Raw genomic sequence first — 23,150 nt, 5'->3', positions numbered from 1 at the left:
ATACCAATTAAACTATCAGATAATTATTTTCTAGAGCTGGATAAAATCATATCAAAATTCATCTGGAAGAACAAAAGGTCCAGAATATCCAAGGGACCAATGAAAAGAAATGTCAGGGAAGGTGGCCTAGTGCTACCACATCTCAAATTGTATTATACAGCAGCAATTATCAAAACCACTTGGTACTGGCTAAGAAACAGAAGGGTAGACAAGTGGAATAGTCTAGGTACTCAAGACACAGTAGGCAATGAATATAGTAACCTACTGTTTGATAAACCCAAGGACCCCAGCTTGGAGGATAAAAACTCACCGTTCAACAAAAATTGCTGGGAAAACTGGATAATAGTGTGGCAGAAACTAGGCATAGACCCATGCCTGACACCATACACAAGAATAAAGTCCAAATGAATACACAATCTAGGTATAAAGACTGATACTATGGACAAATTGGAAGAGAAAGGAATGGTGTATTTACCAGATTTATGGAAAAGGGAAGAATTTTTTACTAAAGAAGAAATAGAAAGCATTATGAAGTACAAGATGGAAAATTTTGATTACATTAAACTGAAAAGTTTTTGCATAACCAAACCCAATGCAACCAAAATTCAGAAGGATGTGGTATATTGGGAAAGAATTTTTACAGCTATTCTCAGGGATAAAGGCCTCATTTCTAGAATATATAGAGAACTGAGTCAAATGTACGACAATACAAGTCATTCCCAATTGATAAATGGTCAAAGGATATGAACAGGCAATTTTCAGAGGAAGAAATTAAAGATATCTATAATCATATGAAAAAATTCTCTAAATCACTTTTGATTAGAGAGATGCAAATCAAAACAACTCTGAGGTACCACATAACACCTATCAGATTGGCAAACATGACAGAAAAAGGAAGATGATAAATGTTGGAAGATGATAAATGTTGGAGAGGATGTGGGAGAGTTGGAACACTAATTCATTGTTGGTGGAGCTGTGAGTTCATCCAACCATTCTGGAGAGTGGTCTGGAACTATGCCCAAAGGGCTACAAAATTGTGCATACCCTTTGACCCAGCAATACCACTTCTAGGTCTGTATCCCCAGGGTCCCACATGTACAAAAATATTTATAGCAGCACTCTTTGTATTGGCCAAAAACTGGAAATCAAGAGGATACCCATCAATTGGGGAATGGCTGAATAAATGATAATATATGAATATAATGGAATACTATTGCGCTATAAGAAATGAACAAGAAGACTTCAGAGAGGCCTGGAAAGACTTATATGATCTGATGCTGAGTGAAAGGAGCAGAACCAGGAGAACTTTGTGCACAGCAACGACAACAATGTGTGAGTTTTTCTGGTAGACTTGGAACTTCATAGCAATGCAAAGACTTAAAAAAATTCCCAGTGGTCTTCTAAGGCAAACTGCCTTTCACATCCAGAGAAAGAACTATGAAATTCAATTGCAGAATGCAGCAGATCATTTTTGTGTGTGTGTATTATGTTTTGGTTTGTTATGGTTTGTTATATGATTTCTTCTATTCATTTTAGTTCTTCTACACAGCATGACTGTAGTGAAAATGTATTTAAAAGGAATGTATGTGTAGATCCTATATACAACTGTATGCTGTCTCGGGGAGGGAGGAGCGAGGTGTGAGGTGGGTAGGGGAAAAAAATCTAAGTTTTGTGGTAGTGACTGTAGAACAATGAAAATAAATAAAATTAATATATAAAAAAGAAAAAAATAGAAAAATCCAAGAAAAAGTCATAATGTGTCATTTTTCTAGCTCAAAGAAGCCTATGGAAAGAGACAGAAGAAGACTGTGAACTCCAAGGATGGCATCTTGCCAGGAGCACCATGCATGAAAAAGGGCTGAGACTGACTACAGGGCCGGAAGAGATTCTGGGGAATTCCCGAACTAGATGGCACAAGGACATGTGCCATCTGGCAGTTCTATCACCTACTATCTAGCTCCAAGTCATACATTTAGGCTATAGGAGGTGAATTAAATCAAGGGGGTAAGAAAAGGGATCATCAGCCCTACCTGAGTGAGGAACAAGTTAAGCAGCAGAGTGTCTGCAGAAGCAGAACAGAGGCTCAGTTCTATATTCCTGCCCAGGTTGAAGTCTGCAGTGGAATAACCAAGGCAGGAATCCCAGACCAAGAGGAAGACTACAATTGAGTGGTTCTGAACCTGCAAAGTCTCCAAGTGGCTAAGTCTAGTAGGAGTCTCTTGAAACTTCCAACCAAGGACAATATGGGACCCAAACCTGGGTCAAGAAGTTGCAGAACTTAGAAAAAGAAGGCAATGTGTCAATTTAGCCCTTGATTGCATTGCTTTGGGGGACCAGAAAGCTGGAAGGTTCCAGCATAAGTTGTGAAATCTGTATAAAATAATTCAAGAGATAGTAGTTCAGCCCAGACTTTCCCCTCAGAAGGGCACAGAATTCATCCTCAACATAGATCCCAATGTCAAGGAATAGACTGGAAGAATGAGGAAAAAATTACTTCAACCATAAAGAGTTATTATGGAAATAGGGAAGTTCAAGACACAAATCCAGAAGAAGAAAATGACTCAAAAACATCTATAAGCAAAACACCAAAGAAAAATGCAGCTTGGACACAAAACTCTTGACTTGCTAGACAGTGCTATGCTGCCCCATGCTGCCTCCTCCATGCCTTTGGCACCATCCCACCCCCTTGCCTTTCTTCATATCATTCCCCATCATGTAAGTGCCTTCGTCCTTCTTATCTTTAAAGTCCTAACTCATATTTCTTCTCTTTGTTGAAGCCTTCTCAGATGACTTTAACCCACACTGATCTTTCCTTCATTTGAACTCACATCAATATTATATAATTTACTTAACAATTATGTACTGTCCTGTGACATTTCAGGTGTTGTATTGCTAGTACAATACAGTATACAGTACATGCCCTGTGTCCTAGTTTGGCCTCACTACAGCTGTTTTCTGTTGCCTACATCAGAAGGAGAATCTGTTCCTACTTGGTAAACTGGCCAAGGTACTGGATTCTTTACAAGATGGTTTCAGGACTACAGGTCAGAATAAGCTTTGGCTGTCTGAACTGCATTTAGCAAGGGACTGAGAAATGTAGAAATTATAAAGAACTCAGGGGGTGGACCAGTTTCCATAGACAGGGCAATTTGTGCTCTGAAAACTGTAAATGAACTTCTTCGTATTATCTGTCATCTCTCCAATAGTACTGCATTCTCCTTGAGAACAATGACCATATCCTTGCTTTTCTGTATTTATCACAGATTCATTGCAATATCTTGCACATAGTAGGTATTCAATAAATATCCATGGATATTATTTGATTTACCTAAATAGGTTCACTAGATATGCGGCAAAAGTTCATAAAGTTTTTTCTAACACATTTCTTTTTTTTTTAATTGAAGATAACATAAAAGAGGAATGTTTACCTGGTTTGGGTAAAGAGTTCATCAGTATGTCCAGTAATTGCTGCTTCTTTGAACTTTTTATTTGTGATACATAATGCATTGCTGATTTTCCATTAACATCACAGAGCTTGGGATCTCTAGGAAGGAATAAAGAAAACAAAAACCAAAAAAAATTAATTCTAATGAAAGAAAGAATTTTACTGGTATGTCAGTGTCATTTTTTAAAAGGACAATTCAAGTTATCAAAAACAATCAAGCATTTCAAAATATACTTTTCAGGGTACTAGTAGTTTTAGAATTATATTTCCTTTGAAAATTATTCCTTCTGCTGATTTCCCTCTTTCTGTTAAAAGCATCCAAGTCATTATTGGCTCCTTCCTATGACACATCCACTCAATTACTGAGGACTGTCAATTATATCTCTGTAATACTTCTCATATCTACCCCCTCTCTACCATTCTGACTTCAGATGCTGAATAGTCCTCTATGGACAAATATAATTAATAGCCTCCTTACTCCTCTCCTTACCTAAACTCTCTATTTCCTCCAATCTATCTGACTCATCGCTGCCAGATTTATCTTCCTAATTTACAGCTTTGATTTCATTCTTCCCTTTCTCAAGTACTTAAAAAATGTCTCCTTTCTTATGAGATACAGTCCAAATTTCTTCTCCTTATGCGCAGAGCATCCCCCAACCTGGGTCTATCCTGTTTAGCTAGCCTTTTATCACACTTCTCCTCAAGTATTCTGCATACTAGAAATACTTGGAAACATCCTCCAGGTTATTTCTCCATAGCCTCTTTTTTGCTCTTATCTAAGAGGACCTAGACATCCCTCTTATCCTCTTTCCTTTTTCTTTGCCTGTTGAAATGCTATTCATTCTGCGCAGTCCAGTTCATATGCTTTCTTTTCCATGAAATCATTCCTTATAATCTTCAGCTAGAAATAAGCTCTCCCTCTGACGAACTCTGAAAGTACATTTTTTATGCCTCCCACGCATTCATCACGTTCTATTATTTTGCATACCATAGGATTAAGGTATCATAGATTCAGAGCTGGAATACACTGAATTTAACTCCCTCATTTTACAGGTGAGGAAACTGAGGCTGATAGAAATTAAGTGACTTGCCCAGAGACATACAGGAAGTTTCTCTGGTAGGGTATGAACTCAGGGCTTAATGACTCCAAGTGCAAATCTCTACTCACAGTGCTACCTTGCTGCCTTATTTGAAGAGAAGCAGTGTAGTGGAGTAGAAAAAAACACTAGGTTTAGATTGAGAAGACTTCAATCCCTAGAATACTTGTATCCTAATCTGTATTAAAATTATTTGTGTTCATGTCTCGTCTCACCTATTAGATTAAAAGCTCCTGGAGGGCAGAGACTACATCTTATTTCATCTTCAGACTTCCTTTCACCTCCCCACTCAATCTTAAGCACAGGGCTTTGTATGTAGGATGTACTTTAAAAATGTTTGTTGAATTGAATAATTGAATAACTAGCTGACTGTTTTCAGGCCTCATTTAGGATGCTCAATGGATATATAGCTAACAGGAGCACCATCTGACTTTCTCTAGACAGCTGAACAACAATTTAAAAAATTAATTCATAGTTTGAGAAAATAGAGTGATGGTATAAGTATTAATAAGAAAACTGAGAATCAGAAAGGTTACGTGATTTGCTCACAGTCATATATGAAAATCCAAGTCAGAACTTGGTATATACCACATACAGATTAGGATAGAAGTGAAGCTTGGTGGCACAGTGGATAGAGCACTGAGTTTGGAGTCAGGAAGACTTAAGTTCAGATCCAGACTCAGACACTTCCTAGCTGTGTGAGTTAGTTACTTAACCTCTGTTTGCCTTAACTTCCTCATCTGTAAAATGGGGATAGCAATAGCACCTTCATCCCAGGGTTGTTGTAAGGATTGAATGAAATCATATTTATAAAATGCTTAGAACACTGTTAGGCACATAACAGGTACTATATAGATATTAGCAAAAGAGAGAGGTCCTAACAAAGAGTTGTGTGAAATTTGAAGGAAGAGCAGCTTGGGAGATCAGGGAGGGTTTACTGCAAGAGGCAGCACCTCTTCTACTTGAAAGGAGGGAGGGAGAGAATTCACAAGGCAGAAACAAAGGGAAGGCTGGACGTTTCAGGTACATGGAGTGTAAAATAAGTGAAGGCCCAGAGGCTAAGATCAATACAACATGAGGAAAACAAGGAGAGAAATAGAAACCTGAGCCTGATGACTCCATCCCCCCATTTGTAGCTCAGGGACAGAGGGATTATTCAATGTACATCCATTAAGTTATGATAGTAGGTCCTAAGGTTATAAAAGGTAGCCCATCCCTAGCTTCCAGGAGTTTGCTTTCAACTGGGGGACACAAGAGGCACACAGAGAGGAAAATAAAACTTAAACTGAGGAGGGAGAGAGAACTAACAAATGGGAATCTGAGAAAGCTTCAAGGAGAAAGTGGAAAATAAATAGGGGCTTGAAGGAAGAACAGGATGTGAAGGCAGAGGAGGAAGGCATTTTTAGGCATTAGGCACTGTGTGGATGAGCAGAGGTAGAAGATGGAAAGTGAAATGAAGGAACCAGGTCAAAACTCATCTGGGCTTGAATGTAGAGTATTTAAAGGTGAGGAGAAGGAGGGATCTGGGCTGGATTCATGATTTCATTGAAGAAGGTGAATGATATGAAACAGGCTAATTGTAGAGTAGGGAATTTGTACTATACTGCCTTAGACAACATATGAAAACAAATTAGATATACTTCAAAAAGAAATCTGTGTTGCCAATTGTCTGAGGGCAGGAAACCCAGGATCAGAAACAAGAAAATAAAACCGTCTTTTTGTCTTAGTATCCCCAGAATCTAGTGGTGTGCCTGATAACATGCTGGGTGCTGAAAAACTCCTTCTTGAATGGAATCGAGTTAAGAGAGGCTGTTTAATAATTCAGTGATTCTCAAGGTTTGTACTTGCAATATCCTACTACTGTTTAGTTTTATGAAGCTCCCTTTCTAAAAGCATATTTTAATTCTTAAATGTAAGGGAATTAAGGTTTGAGAAATTTAACAACACCCTTTAAGCTAATGAGGAACAATCTGGATGTTACAAAACAAAAGCTGCAAATCATTTGTATCCCACAGTAACAATGAAAAGTGGTAGGAATTTCACAGCTAAATCTCAGAGATGTGTAATCATTTGCATGCTGGAGGAACATGGCATTAACAATAATAAACAATAGCATTTACACGGTGCCTTAAGGTTTGCAACAACCCTGGGAGGTAGTTGGTAAATAAACATGAATGAACATTATAATAAATATAACCTTATAATAAATGAACATCTATTTACCTGGGAGGTAGGTGCTATTATTATCCCCATTTTTACAGATGAGGAAACTGAGGCACAGAGTGGTTAAGTGACCTGCCTAGCATCACACAGACAGTAAACATTTGAAGCTAGACTTGAACAGGGATCTTCTTTACCACAAGTCTGTTCATGGTACCACCTAGCTGTCCCTGAAATCCCAGGGGATAGAAAGACAAAGAGCCTAGTTTCAAATTCTACCTCTATCACTTACTACCTGTGTGATCTTAGGCAAGTCACTCAATTGCTGCTGATCTCAGTTTCTTCATCTGTAAAATAAGAGAATTGGACAAAATCTAAGATCATTCCTACTTCTAAATCTATAATACTAAGTGCAGCATAGTTGACATGAAGAAATGGTTTTCTTTATTTAATCAAAACAGTTCAATATTCCTAAGTTTATAAATCATTTCAGTAATGAATAATTCTTTAGTTTCTTCAGCATTCTTCAATTAGCCATAATCATACTCACGCATTATGCTTGAGAAGTTCTGAAAGAAGTTCAATGGGCCTGTACTCTGTTAATATATCAAGGCTTTCAAAGAGGTCAACATCTCTCACTGCCAGCATCAGAGGAGTCAACCCATGTTGATTTGGGAAATTTATATCCAAGGATTTTTCTGATGACTTAAAAAAGAAAAAAAGCTTTCAGTTTTTTCTGTTATTCCCATTATTCCTCCTTGTTTATTCACATGCCTACTGCTTTCTTGGATTGGTTCTGTTTTATATTGATTTCAACATATTTCTTTCTTATCATCTGTCCTGTTCTTCGAGTTTTAAAGAAAATGGCATCTTGCCTCATGTTCTAGGCCCTATTACCCACTAGAAGAATGGAAGCTTCTAAGGACAGAAACTTTTTTGTTCTCATCTTTTAACTGCAGAAATAGCACAATGCCTTGAATCTATAGAAAGCGCTTGATAAATACTTGTCATTGAATGCTAATTCTTCACAGATGTCCTAGATCAGAGGTCCTCAAGTCTGGTCCTTTGACTGAATCCAAACTTCACAGAACAAATTCCCTTAATAAAAAGATTTCTTCTGTGAAATTTGGATTCAGTCAAAAGGCTGCACTTGAGGACCTAGAGGGTCACCTGATTCAAGACCACAGTTTCCTCACTGCTGTCCTACCTCAATAGATCTTCCCTAATTATTGGGGTACTTAACCCATATCTATCTTCAATCTCTCCTTCTTTCCTTCTCCTTCAAAACATGGTGAAGTTGCCATTGCTTTGACAAAGCTTTTCCTTGGCTCTGCTGTCTTTCTGTATCTATCATACTATTTTTTTTCCCTTGCTTTCATAGATAAACTTCACAAACAAGTGGCAAAATTTATGTTGGCTACTTTTCAAGTTCTCCTTTCAGAGTCCCTCTTCTTTCATCTTTTGGCTCCCATCTCCTCCTAGACACCTATTCTTTGATTCATTCTTAGACAATCATGTAGTCATAATCCTTTCATCCACTAAGAGGCATGCAGCCAATAGTCAAGATTTTGGAAGGCAGAACAAGAAAAATAAAGAACAAGACATTAGAATTCTAGAAAAGATTACGGAACAAGAAATAATAAAGTTGAACCAAGCTATGTATGGAATGAATTATGTATGCTGAGTTCCCTTTCAACTCTCAAATTCTAGGATATTATGATACAGTCCAGGGTGGGTTTGAGGACAGGATTGGGAGGTTGCAGTTGGGGGCTTGAGGAGAGAGGAAAAGTTCTGAAAAAAGTTACTATAAGAAATGATGTAGACAGTCAATGAGTAGAGGCAAAATATTGTCAAAATATGAGCAAAGACCCAACTTAAGTTAAGTATCATATATTTATGGCAACTGAAATCATCTCGATTTCCTCCACTGGTACTCAGTAGCTGGAGAATAAGAATAGATGAAACAGACATTGGATGTGACCAGATTTTGAGGATTAACAGGTCAGTAGTGGTAAAAATTGTGGGTGATGTGAATAGGATGAGATTATCAATGGTACACAGTGAATCCCTTAAAGTGGCAGACCACAGGGACAAGACTAGGTAGAAAAAATGAAGCCAGAATGGGGAAGATTTCATTTTAAAGAACTATCGTTTACATTAAAGAACTTTCCATATAATATATCATTGTTACTACTTAAATACTAAAATACTTTATTTTTAATTGTACACTTTAAGAAGTGGGCAGCATCTAGGTGTTACAGTGGATAGCACACTTACCTGAAGGCAAGAGGACCTGAGTTCAAATTCAACCTCAAACACTTACTAGCTGTGTGACAGTGAGCAAGTCACTTAACCCTGAATGCCTCAACAACAAGATGAAAAAATTTCAAGGTTACAAACCAGGGAGAGTGGAAAGATGGTGATGCATTACACAAATAGAGGGAAGTTTGGAAGAAGAGATGATTTAAAGGGGAAAAAAAAGTAGATAGCCATGCTTTCTAAAGTAGTCACTAATTTTTGAGATTGAAAAGGCTAGATTCTTAGAGTTTCAACAAAATTTATAACATGAAACATCCAATTTGTACTTAGCAATGAGTCCATTCGTAGTACAAATCTAAGTGGAAACGTTGTAATTATTTGTCTGTATCAAGGTGGAAGACAATTTGGCCAATTCTGAACTAGAAATTCATTTTGCAACCAAGTTATCTAGCTTCCATATCTATGCTGACTAAAACTACTGGATAGTTCCCAGATCTCTACTTCATTGTAATAGTGAAGATGCAGCTGAAACATTTCTGCCTTGGCTTCCACATGGGCAAAATAAAGATTATATTACCTCAGACAAGTGCTTGGGGAATTAATTAGTTATCTTTTTTTTCATTCTCTGAAAAGAAACCACCTTATATCATTGCTTGTTATTATTAGTTTGAAACAACATAGAAGTAAGAGCTGGAAATAGACGCTGCTGTAGATGATTCATTCAAGACTCATTTGATAGTTACTTATCTCTTACTCTGAGCATAATCATTGGAATCTGTACTAAACCACTCAGATATTCTTCTTCATTGGTGAAAATGATCTGGTAAAGCATTCTGTAGAGATTTACAGCCCCAAATCTGTTGACAACAAATATCATTAGAACAAAAAACACCCAGCAGCAAAATCATTTCCAAGTCTGACTTTGTATTAATATGTGTATGTGTGTGTGTATATATACACATACATACATATACATAATTACATACACACACATATATATATATATGCACTATATATATATATATATATATATATATATATATGTATCTTTTTATCTGTTATGCCTGTAAAGATAACGTAAGCTCTTTAAAGGCAGGGACTCTTGTTCTTACCTTTGTATCCCCAAAGCCTTGCATAGGGCCACTTTCAACAAAGCAGAACTTTTTTTTCAAATACATTTTTATTGATGTCTTTTTTTTAATATTACCATATTTTCCCCAGTATCTCTCCCTCTCTCCCTTCCAGAAAGCCATCTCATATAACAAATAGTTTTTTAAAGACAAAAAAGGAAGAAAAAATTAGAATAACAAATTAATACATTGAAAAAAATCCAAAAATATTTGCAATGTATAACACAACAAAGTAATTTTAAAGTGTTGGTTTTATTGAAATGAATCACATTGCACTGAATTTAACTGAATTGAATTTAACTGGATTAGGGATAACTGTCAATATAATAAAATTCTACTACAACAAAAGTGTTTGAATGATCCCCCTAAGTTTATTTTAACTGGATTTGATCTCTGTGTTAACTGACTAGTGTATATGACTTCAACTTTTCCTATGTCCAGTTGTTCCCTTTAATTCTAAGAGAATGAAAAGAACTTTGATTCCTAAGGTGCCAGGCAACAGAAGTTTCTCCATTTCCAGTTTTTCAACTTCTAGATCAGGAATTCCTAAGCTTTTTCTATGTCACAGATCCCTTTGGCAGTCTGGTAAAGTCTGTGCACTTCAGAATAATGTTATTAATTGTATAAGATAAAATATATAGAATTACAAAGGAAACAAATTATATTGAAATAGTTATCAATAGTTAAATTTACGAGCTCCAGCTCTGGAAGCGCATTTAGTTATCAATAATAAAAAAACTTGCTTTCAGCTCACCAGTAATAAATATCTTAGTTTATGAATTTGTTTTTTATAAGATATCATAGAGAAAAGGACCTGCAAGAAAATGGGCAGTTGAAGGACTCAGGAACACTCAATATTCCTGAGCTTACTAATGAAAAATGTCCAGAGGTTATTTTTTTTCTTAAATACCCAAGAAGAGACTTATACAACTTCAATAATTAAAATTTTAAAGGAATCAGTGATTTCACCAATTCAGAATGGATGAAGAGTGTACTTCCACTGATACAGATGATAGCCCCTCATGATCTAATATGTAGTTTTCAACCGTTCCTGATAAAAAAAATTAATGTTGGTCACTTTTTACATAGAAAGTGCTTAATAAATTTTTGTTAAATTTAATTGAATGACCTGACAACCAAATTTCTTGTGATAAATATTGTATAGTAGAATAGTAGCTAAGTGGCACAGTGGATAGAGTCCTGGGCCTGGAGTCAGGAAGTCTTGAATTCAAACATGGCCTCAGACGCTTACTAGCTAGGTAGGTACCCCTGGGCAGATCACTTAACCTCAGCCTGCCTGTTTCCTCAACTGTAAAAAAGGGATAATAATAATATTTACCTTCCAGGAGTGTTGTGAAGATCAAATGAGGTAAGACTTTTAAAGCTCTTAATACAGTGCTTGGTACATACTCAGGAGCTTAATAAATGCTTGCCCCCTTCTTCCTATATATTTTTTTTGTGTTGATCATTCCCCCCAAATAAGTGAGACTTGGAAATATTTTTGCTACAAAGTGATCTTGTTTGTAATGTTACTTCTTGTAATTTTGCAAGCACTATATGGATATTGGCTATGTTTGTTATTATTCATATTATTTGACCTGTAATTCTAAAGTACTTTCATCCACAATTTTTACCAAATAACTTATCTAGGTTGCCCCTTACCAAAGGAATATAGAATCTATCAACAGGCAAAGTCCTTCTTATTTTAGAAGCTTGACTAGAGCTTGTGCTCTGTTGACATTGCTTTCAAAAATCTAGAGTAATGATAACACTGAGGGGCAGAGCCAAGATGGCAGAGTAGAAATATGGACCTGCTGTAGCTCTACTCCCATAATCCATAAAAATACCTGTAAAAAATGACTCTAAATAAATTCTAGAGCAGCAGAAGCCACAAAACAGAGTAAAAGAGATTTCCAGCCCAAGACAGCCTGGAAGGCCAACAAGAAAGGTCTATTGCATGGATTCAGAGCAGAGCACAGCCCAACCTTGGCCATGCCACCCAGTGCTGACAGGACTGGAGCAGGTTTCAGGGCACAGAACCACAAGTAGCAGCTGTGGTTCCCAGATTTTTCAACCCACAAATGCCAAAGACAACTTCAAAGGTCAGTGAGAAAACTCTTTAACCTGGGTGAGAGGGGAGCAGGGTCCTGCCCCAGCCCCCACCCTGGCCCCAGGGTGGTAACAGCCACTGTGGCAGCAGCATCCATTTTTGGAGTCTTTCCCTTAAAGACCCTGGGGGAATCAAGCAATTAATCTGGGTCTCAGTCCTGAGTAGTGGTTCTGGGGTGAGGAGGAGTGCTGGCATGGTGGAGCAGGTGGTGACTATGGAGAGGGAATCCTACTCACAGCTTCAGGGGAGAAAAGTTTTGGTAGCTTCCAGAGCAGAGCGCAGGCCAGGAGAGGAGTAAACTTCTCTCCCTTGATTGTGCCACCTTGGAGGAACTGAGAACTTACAGTTCCCTAGAGTATACCCTCTACTTGACAAAGGACTCAAAAGTCAAGTAACTGGCTGGGAAAATGCCCAAAAAAGGAAAAAAAATAAGACCATAGAAGGTAACTTCTTTGGTGAAAAAGTATTTTCTTCCATCCTTTGGATGAGGAAGAACAATGCATACCATCAGAGGAAGACATAAAAGTCAAGGCTTCTACATCCAAAACCTCCAAAAAAATATGCAATGGTCTCAGGTCTTGGAAGAGTTCAAAAAAGATTTTGAAAATCAAGTAAGAGAGGTGGATGAAAAATTGGGAAGAGAAATGAGAGAGATGCAAGAAAATCATGAAAAGAGAGTCAACAGCTTGCTAAAGGAGACCCAAAAGAAATGCTGAAGAAAATAACACCTTTACAAACAGACTAACCCAAATGGCAAAAGAGGTCCAAAAAACTAATGAGGAGAAGAATGCTTTAAAAAGCAGAATTAGCCAAGTGGAAAAAGAGGTTCAAAAGCTTACTGAAGAAAATAGTTTTTTAAAAATTAGAATAGAGCAGATAGAAGCTAATGACTTTATGAGAAACCAAGAAATTACAAAACAAAACCAAAAGAATGAAAAAATAGAAGGTAATGTGAAATATCTCATTGGAAAAACAACTGACCTGGAAAATAGATCCAGGAGAGACAGTTTTAAAATTATGGGACTACCTGAAAGCTATGATCAAAAAAAGAACCTAGACATCATCTTTCATGAAATTATCAAGGAAAACTGCCCTGATATTCTAGAAGCAGAGGGTAAAATCAATACTGAAAGAATTCACCAATCACCTCCTGAAAGAGATACCAAAAGAAAAACTCCTAGGAATGTTGCAGCCAAATTCCAGAGTTCCCAGGTCAAAGAGAAAATATTGCAAGCAGCCAGAAAGAAACAATTAGAGTATTGTGGAAATATAATCAGGGTAACACAAGATCTAGCAGCTTCTACATTAAGGAATCAAAGGGTTTGTAATATATTCCAGAAGTCAAAGGAACTAGGATTAAAACCAAGAATCACTTATCCAGTAAAACTGACTATAATACTTTAGGAGATAAAATGGTCATTCAATGAAACAGAGGGCTTTCAAGCATTCTTGATCCAAAGATCAGAGCTGAATAGAAAATCTGACTTTCAAACACAAGAATCAAGAGAAGCATGAAAAGGTAAACAGGAAATAGAAATCATAAGGGACTTACTAAAGTTGAACTGTTTACATTCCTACATGGAAAGATAATATTTGTAATTCTTGAGACTTTTCTCAGTATCTGGATAGTTGGAGGGATTATATACACATAGACAGAGGGTACAGGGTGAATTGAATAGGAAGGGATGATATTTTAAAAAATAAAATTAAGGAGTGAGAGAGGAATACATTGGGAGGAGAAAGGGAGAAATGGAATGAGACAAATTATCTCTCATAAAAGAGGCAAGAAAAAAGCTCTTTCAAAGGAGGAGGAAATGGGGGAGGTGAGAGGGAAAAAGTGAACCTCACTCTCATCACATTTGGCTTAAGGAGGGAATAACATGCACACTTAATTTGGTATAAAAATCTATGTTACACTTCAGGAAAGTAAGGGAGAAGGGGATAAGTGGGGTGTGGGGGGGATAATAGAAGGGAGGGAAAATGGGAGGAGGCAGAAATTAGAAGTAAAACCCTTTTGGGGAGGGACAAGGTCGAAAGAGAGAATAGAATAAATGGGGGGAGCAGGATAGGATGGAGGAAAATAGAGTTAGCCTTTCACAATATGACTGTTATGGAAGTGTTTTACATAACTACACATGTACAACCTATATTAAATTGCTTGCCTTCTCAGTGAGGATGCATGGGGAGGGAGGAAGAGAGAAGTTGAAACTCAAAGTTTTAGGAACGAATGTTGAGAATTGGCTTTGCATACAAGTGGGAAATAAGAAATACAGGTAATGGGATGTAGAAATCTCTCTTTTCCGACAAGAAAAGAGACAAGATGGGGATAAGGGAAGGGAGGGGTGTAATAGAAGGGAGGGCAGATTGGGGGAAGGGGTAATCAGAATGCATGGTGTCTTGGGGTGCAGGGAGGGAAGAGATGGGTAGAAAATTTGGAATTCAAAATCTTGTGGAAATGAATGTTGAAAACTAAAAATAAAAAATAAATTAAAAAAAATCTAGAGTAACCTCTTTGCATAATGAAACATTAAAGGAGAACTTTAGTGAAGGCCCATGAAAACAGCCATCAAAAATATTTATCCGTACCTTCTTCAGCCAAAAATATATATTGTTTCAGGTACCTGCTTTCTGACTCTCTCTTCTAGGAAGATAACTGCATTTAGTCCAAAGGGATCTAAATAGCAATTAAACAAATGGCAATTATGGCAAGGGAACACCTTTGAGCAAGTTGATGTCAGTCCCTAGGGTTTTTCCTTGGAACAGGCACTTCCCATGTGTCTTCCATGACATCTTCTAACAACCAGCTAGGGAAAATGGAAATAGTCTTCTGTGCTCTTGTGTTATACTATTCCCTTATTTCACTCCACTATCCTGTTGTACTTTCTACTGTTTTCTTTTCATATTTTTGTTTGATGGTACATATTGGTAGTTGCTTCCTGTCATTAAAGAAGAAGAAACTCATTTACCCACAAAGAAATACACCGGCAAATTTCACTCCAACTAACCAGCAAGTTCTGAAGTTGTTGCAGGTCACCTTGCCAGGAAGTTTGTAGTAATCGCAAATGAGGAGCCCGGGACCCATTGATGGCCTGAAGAAGTTGCCTTTGGACAGCATTGTTAGCTACGTGGACAGCTGTTTGATTACAGTAGTTGCACAGTGTTATGTCTGCTCCCTTTTCCAAAAGAAATTCAATAACCTGCATCAATTAAAAAAACACAATTATTATTTAATGTTTGTTGACTTTTGACAAAGCATTCAGTAACATACAGAATACTGATATATAGCTATCATTAATAGAAGAGAAAAGAAATAAATGCATCTGATCCAAACCAAGAAGGGCTAGTTATAGGTTAGCAATAACTAACACTAACTTTTTTTAAATGGTCAAAAGAATACAACACATGGCTCCTTTGAAGGGTCCTCTTTATATTTTGAGTACTAAATATTTATAGCATTGTTTGATGCTGATACCAAAGAGAAGCCCTTTGAGGCTTTGACTTTTGAGACATCAAACATACAAGGATAAATGGACTTATACTTTGTTCATGTTTAACTTAGAACATTAAAAAAATGAAAGGATCAGATTTTAGGATCATAGAATGATTGGTGTGCCAAGTACAATCCTGGTAGGAGGATCCCTAAGTAAAATCGAATAGGTGAAATTTATTTTTCTTGCTCCTATTGTGTAACTTAAGTACTCCTCTACTTGTTTAATGGGGCAACATAGCTCCTTTTTTCTCCCCTTTCTTCCCTTCTCCTCTCTTCCCCTCTTCTTCCTTTCCTTTGCCCTCCCCTTCCCTTCTTTTTCCTCCTTCCTCTCCATAGGGTATCATATCTTTATCTGTAGGTCCCCTTCCCAAAGGAATGCAAATTTTGATCACTGAAACCTCAAAAGATATCTTGGGGTTTACAAGGTATATTTCTTTCTTAAGGACCATGTCTTAAATTCAAACCATTCTGGCTCTCACTGATTGGCCAAGAATAGGTCCCAGCCCAAGACCACAAGGTCATTACACACACACACACACACACACACACACACACACACACACACACACACACACATTTATATGTGTGTATGTGTATGTATATATACACATATAACCATTTATATTTTTTAACTAGGTAAAAGAAGTCATTCTTTGCCTCATTTCTTACCTAGCCTTAATCACTGAATGGGTGTTGCCTCAGTCAGACTGAGACCTGGGAAAGACCTTAGCTTAAATAAGTCATAGTTTCCCACTGCATCTGGGGCCATCTCCAATAATCTTTATCTATATCTTACCCCTGGACCCAGATGACTCTGAAGGAGAAGATGAGGCTGGTGACTTTATACAGTCCTTCCTCACTTAAATATAATTCACTTGCAAGTCATGGCATCACCTTTCTGATGTCATGGTCCTCTTCAAGAACAAAGGACAAACAAAGTGGTGCAGTGGATGGAGTACTGGGCTTGAAATCAGAAAGACTCATCTTTCTGAGTTCAAATCTGACATCGCAAACTTAATAGCTGTGTGACCACTTAGCCTCCACTTAATAAGTAGAAGGAAATAACAAACCATGCCAATATCTTTGCCAAGAAAACTCCAAATGGGGTCACCAAGAGTTGACATGACTTAACAACAACAACTACTTCTTTCATATGCCCTGCTTACTTTCTCTCATTCTCTTTACCCCAAAGCCCCAGTAATCTGAAAAAAAATTGTTTTTCTATTCATTCCTATCAAAACCTGCTGTCAGGAAAGTATCTTTTATATTTATTCACAGTAGATGGAAAAAGTATATTTAACCTCTCCCTTCAACATGAGAAATGTACCTTTAATTATAACATTAGCATCTGAAGGATGTTGTAGTGAGAGAAATATTTTTTGTATTAGTGGCTGATTATTCAACTGATTTTTGAGAATAGTACTGACCAAGATATCTTTTAGGATTCCCACCCTAATTTCCTCACCAGATGATCCTGCACCTCCATCTCAGAGAGAAGAGTGACTATTTTGTTATTAAAACATCTCATTCCCTGAAGCCTTTGTCATGGAATAGAGATAATAAGGGAAATTCCAATGATCTGCTAGGTTAAGGACCTACCCATTATGATGAGCATGCACTCTGAACCCTTCCTGTGAAACAAGCACAGAGCCCATGTTAATCTCTAAAGGAAGTGTCCCAATCCAGCTGCTCAGCAGAGCTCCCTGATTATTCCAGTTACACTAATAAAAAAAATCTGCTTCCTATGTATGTAACAAAAAATGTGAAAACATCAAATTTTTACCTCTATTAAATTTCTTTCTGCAGCAGTAATGAGAGCTGTATTCCCAGTTGTGGGATGCTGAAAGTCTAAGTTTCCAAGAATGGAATGAACTTTAGCAATATGACTGCTGATGAGTTCCACATCACCTCTTGCAACACCGTCCAGGAAATCATGAATCAGTTTATTTTTATTCATCTTTCTAATTTCATACAATGTGGAGAAGAAAAAATTTAAATATATCACAGTAACAGATAAGAAAAGGTTGCATCATTTTCTGCTTCTACCTTCACTTTTGAAAATCTTTATTTCCCCCTCCTATGATTTCACTGGTATAGGGAGATTCACATGAAAAAATTCTTACCAAAGTGTTTTGGCTGTGTGTGTGTGGGCAACTATGCCCACAAGGCATAGTTTTAGAGTGTTGCCTGGGGAAATGAGAGGTTGAAAGAACTGCTTAATGTTGTAAGTATCAGACTCAGGACTTGAACTTATAGTTTTCTGACTCCACAACTGGCCCTACATCATGTTCCCTTTCTGTTTAAAGACCTACCTATTGAAAATTTGTGAATTTACCATTTATGAGGATCCATATAATACAAAATAGGAAACCACAGAAACTAAGGGAGTATCCACCTATAGGGTAACTGCTAAGTAAAATATGAATGTAATGGAATATTATTATGCCAAAAATGATAAAATGGGACAGTTGTAGAGGAAAATAAGAAGACTTTTATGGGTTGATTCAGAGTGAAGTAGGTAGAATCAGGAGAGCAACTTACACAGTGAACTTAACATTATACAAAAACAAACAAAACTTTGAAAGATTTCAGAATTCTGACCAGCTCAGTGACAAAGCACAATCTATAGAACCAAAGATGAAGTATCACCCCCACTTCCTGACAGAAAGGGGATGAGCTGAAAATAAAGAACTAAACAAACATTTTTGGTCATGGCAATGAGAGAATTTGCTTCATTTGACCATGAATATTTGTTATGAGGATTTTCTTTTTTTTTGTTGTTCTATTGGAAAAGAACAGAGTGGGAGGGAGAAAAAAATAAATGTTTGTTAATTGAAAAAAATAAAATCAACTCAGGTCTTCTGACCCCCAAATTATCACTCTTCCCCTAAAAGTGGTGCCCCTCTAATTTAAAAATGCCCTATTGCTCTAGAGCAGGGGTGGCCACACTTGGCCTTTTAGGCCCTTAAGATTACCCACCCCTACTCTAGACATTTGCTTTTCTTTAAAAGGCCATTCCTTTCGGTCAAAATGTTTAAATAGCAAGTATTTAAGCCATTCACTCACACAATTGTTCAATTTGAGCACCATCCATGTACACAGTGAAGATCTGGGTGGAAAAAAAGAATACAAAAGAATTGAAAGAGAGTTATTCCTTCTTGAGAGCTAATAAATCCATTTGGGAGGATTTATGCACACATGAAATAATTAAGCAGCTGTGAAAGGTGGTGTATGATTAAGTGACATAATGATTTGGAGAAGAAATAAATGGTATGGGAGTTCACATGCCAAAGGTTGATACAAGCTGAAAAAATTGTGTAAAGTGTCATGGAAAAAGTGCAACTTGAACTGAATCTTGAACGAGGAATAGAAATTGAATTGGTTGGCTTCCAGGGGCAAAGGAAGAAGAGGAAGAAAGATGATACAGAACAACAACACAAGCAAAGCATCTGCAGAGAGGTAGTTTAGAGTAGCATGAAATAGGTTAGATGACAAGAAAAGGACCAGATTATGGAAACTTCTGTATAACAGGATGAGGAGTTTAGCCTTTATTCTGAAGACAAAGAGGAGCCATTAGAGTCTTTTGAGTGGGAGAATTAGGTGGAGTTTTTAAAAATACTGTTTTATTTTTTCCAATTGTGCACAAACATGATTTTTAACATTCATTTAAAATTTTTTTTTAATTCCAAATTTTTCTCCCTTCCCTCCTCTCCAAAACAGTAAGGTTATATACGCGCAATTGTGTAGAATACATTTCCATATTACTCATGTTGTAAAAGAGGAAACAGACCAAAAGACACACACACACACACACACACACACACACACACACACACAAATCATAAAGTGAAAATGGTATGCAGACTCCATTAGTTCTAGAGAAACAGGTATTTTCAGATGTACTACATTAACCTGGAAACAATGTGTAGAATGTTGAGAGGAGAAAAAGATTAGATGCAAGAAGACTGGTTAAGTAGTTTTAAGCAGTCTTTTTGAGTAGTCTGAGTTTGAGATAATTCGAGTTCAGACTAAAAAGATGGTCAAAAGGAAAGGGAAAATGGGGAATACTTTAAAAAAAAATCAATAGTGTTTGTCACTGAATGTAGAAGGAAGGAGAGTTAAAGATGACTGACATCTCAATCCCAGGTGACTGGCAGAATGATGGTGTCATTAATGGAAACAGAAGTTGAGAGATATCTATCACTGAGTGGCATGTATTATTTTCATTATATAGAAGGTGAGACTAACATTGAAAGGAACCGAACTGACACAAAAACCATGTTTCTGGTCTCTTAATCCTCCAAAGTAATGGTAATCAGCCCTAATAGAGTGTTATCCCAATCATGCTTACAATTCAATTTGCTTTCTAATCAACTGATTATCATGACCACTTTCTATTCCCTTTTACCTCTTCTTTTCATCACAGCAAAGAATGATCTGTAACTCTCTATATGGATTTTACTTTTCCTAAATTTCTAAGTAAATATATTTTAATTTATCAAATCAGTCCCTTCAAGTCTTCTCCTACTTATATTCAAAGTGATGCAATGTCTAGATGAGCTAAATTAAACACTTCTAATGTAATGCAATCCAGAATGGGAGCATTTATGAAGTGTGCCTGACTATTTTCTTCTTCGAAAAGAAGCAGAAATTTGGTTGATTGCTGTCACTTAATCATAATCAGCATAATCATTAACATTTACTGAGCACCCAGTGAGTGAATGGAACTGCAGTGGAGTTTTAGGGAATAAATGAGACTTGATCCTGGCCCTGGGGAATTTTCCCATCTAATGTATATTCTTGTCTCATCGTATTCTGGCAATTGCTTTGTATCTTGAATTTACGTACTTGTTTTTGGAAATGCAAAGTATTGAAAAAGGAAATAACTTTCTGAAATGAAAGATAATTAAAGCCTTTGGTGACTCTTTTTGTCCTTTCAAAAAAGCTGACATTCAAATATTCCAAGAGCAGGTATAAATAAGACACCTGACATTTATGTTATCCATTTAAGAATGAAACAGGACAAAGAACTTTGGAAATAATTGTTTTTTTCCCAAGAGCTATATTCCATTTGTCTCTCTCTTGCGCAGAGATGAAATGACTCAGGCACATCAAGGATTTGTGGTGATTTAATTCTTTACAATGTGACATTCACATGAAGTATTTTAAGTGGCATATGGCATCTTCAGTCTAAAATCAAAATTAGTTTTTTAAATTGAAGCACAGTCCTTCAATTCTATTCAAAACAATTACTCCGAAAGCTACCCAAACCAAATACTTATTATAGAGGAGAATATTTCATGCTCCTGTTCCCTCCCATATAATCTGTGATTTAGCCATTCAAGAGTGACTCAAGCAGCAAAAAGAAGGTAAACTTAAAGGTAGCAGTGTGCCTTTTTGCAATTTCTTTTTCAATTATAGCAAAATGACACTAAGTTCCTTCTGGGACCTTTATATAGTAGATTTTCTCTCCAAGTTGTTTCATAAGAAAGCATGTGCTCAGTCTGCCTTTTAGAATTTGGGTTACTCAGAGATTTTAAACAATCCCTTTTCATTCCATGAGTACTTTTAGGTTTGTTCTGTATTTGTTTAAGTCTATTCTTTGATTTAAGTGTTTAAATATATTGGTTTGCTTACTTGTTGAATGCAGCATTTGTAAAACAAAATCTTTTGTTTGAGAAGGAGGAGAATATCTTCTTTGAATACTTGATAAAGACCTTCATTTGATAAAAGTCTGAAATCCATATTAATGTAATTGGGTTTCCATTTATTAACATTCACAACATATCTATAAATAAAGGAAGTACTTATTAATTGTAAAGCCATAAAAATGAGTTTAATTTTAAAGGTTTGTGAGAAGTGAAGTTAACATATATTCAAATAACTTGTCACCAGAAAAATTAAAAAAATCATTTAATATATTTCAACAAAAGTATATCTGTCTATATGTTAACTTTACATATCTTTCTATTATGATCTCCTTGCTGGTTAATATCTAATGCTAGAGTTTGGGAGATGTTTTCATGGAGAGTTGTAATGAATTGTCACACTATTTTTAAAATCTAAGAGAAAATGGCTTACAATGAATGAGTGAAATAAAAAAATATTTATTAAATGTGCTAAGTAAGTACTCTTACTGTGCTAAGTAAGGAAAAGAGTGACAAAAAGGAAAGAAAAACATTTTGTTCTTGCTTTCAAGGTATTATTTAAACATAAAATAAATGCAACTAAAAGCATAATATAAGCTGATGCTTAACCTCAGGGGCAAACATCCCTTTGAAATCAGTAAATAAATTGCTGCAGCTTATTCTCTGAAACTGGACAAAATACTCAAAGAAATGTCTTACCTATGACTTGTTTGGCCAACAGAATTTACACACAGTTGAAGAGACACCAAATCAAAAGGCAGCCTGTTATCATCTTAATTTCTTGTTGCACTGATTGACTGATAGTGGTCCATCCATACTTTAGCAGGTGATCCCTGACAAAAATGCCATTGACTTGGATATTGTTCTTCAATCTTCTTCAAGGTCATATGGTCCAAAGTAGATTTTGTAACTAAAGCAGGCTCTTTGTACATAAAACCCTTCAGTTAGCTACAATGAGACTGGTTAGTTTACGGACTGTCACCTAGGCAACCATCCGCTGTGCATTTAGCTTGGAGAATTGAAAGCTAGACAGACTAATCTGGGAAGGAAAATAGGCAAGGCTTCTTACCAACCGGTAGCCATTTCAAAGGTGCTGTTTAAATGACTAGAAAAGGATGAAGTATTTTAAGTGGTGTATGGCATCTTCAGCCTAAAATCAAAATAAGGTAAATTGAACTATACTCCCAAAGCTACCCCCCAAAAAACCTATTTCTAGAAGAGAATTACTATAATCACAATTATTTATTTTTACTTTGATATTTTTCTCCAGGAAGCATCCCTTTGAAATACAGAGTCTGATATATGAGCACTGTTTCAAAATAAAATTCAGGTGATAATTAAAATATGATTGCATGGTTTCACTTAGATTTGAGTTTGTATAAACAGTACCATGCTTGAGACAGCACTACTGAACATCAAAATCAAGTAGGAGATGCTAATTTTTTTAACTTTGCTCAGGAAAACTTGTCAAATCTCACAGAAAGAATGGCTGCTCAAGTGGCTTGTGTTTTTGTCTGCTGTGAGTCACTTAGACCAATAGTATTTCAAATGATGATTTAGAAAAACATACAAAGCAAAATGTTCCATGACATTTTGTAGCTTATGACTTGTCACTTCTATTTCACCTTGGAAAGATTCAGGGGTTTTTCCACCAAAGACTGTGACCTTAAGAGCTCTTTGCTTTCTTTCTCTTTTAATTCTCCCCAGTACTTTTCCTCTGTAGTATGTTTAGCAATAACAAGTAATCAGTTATGAAGCTAGGGTGGTGTAAACACTAAAGACAATGAAGGAAGGAAATGAGTGAAAAAAAC

At 36.5% G+C, this 23,150-nt stretch overlaps 1 protein-coding gene across 3 annotated transcripts in view; it reads right to left on the bottom strand.

Annotated features, from left to right (window-relative positions):
* The window catches only part of MAP3K19 (mitogen-activated protein kinase kinase kinase 19), a 79,901-nt gene extending 57,274 nt beyond the window's left edge, over positions 1–22,627 (bottom strand). Inside the window, exons 1-6 of one of the 3 annotated variants that reach the window (XM_072613240.1) lie at positions 22,039–22,627; positions 21,329–21,479; positions 17,475–17,652; positions 15,207–15,398; positions 7,253–7,407; positions 3,429–3,544 (exon numbers count right to left, since the gene is read on the bottom strand). In XM_072613240.1, coding sequence (XP_072469341.1) covers positions 3,429–3,544; positions 7,253–7,407; positions 15,207–15,398; positions 17,475–17,652; positions 21,329–21,468 — 781 coding nt within the window. In that variant the 5' untranslated portion in view covers positions 21,469–21,479; positions 22,039–22,627. The remainder of the gene's footprint in view (positions 1–3,428; positions 3,545–7,252; positions 7,408–15,206; positions 15,399–17,474; positions 17,653–21,328; positions 21,480–22,038) is intronic. The other 2 variants (XM_072613238.1, XM_072613239.1) reach the window with 2 other exon arrangements.
* Positions 22,628–23,150: the final 523 nt, after the last annotated feature.

This window comes from Notamacropus eugenii, chromosome 5 (genome assembly GCF_028372415.1).
Source record: "Notamacropus eugenii isolate mMacEug1 chromosome 5, mMacEug1.pri_v2, whole genome shotgun sequence".
Taxonomy (NCBI): Eukaryota; Metazoa; Chordata; class Mammalia; order Diprotodontia; family Macropodidae; genus Notamacropus; species Notamacropus eugenii.
The sequence above is the reverse complement of the archived record's forward strand: the minus strand, read 5'-3'. Positions and strand labels throughout refer to the sequence as shown.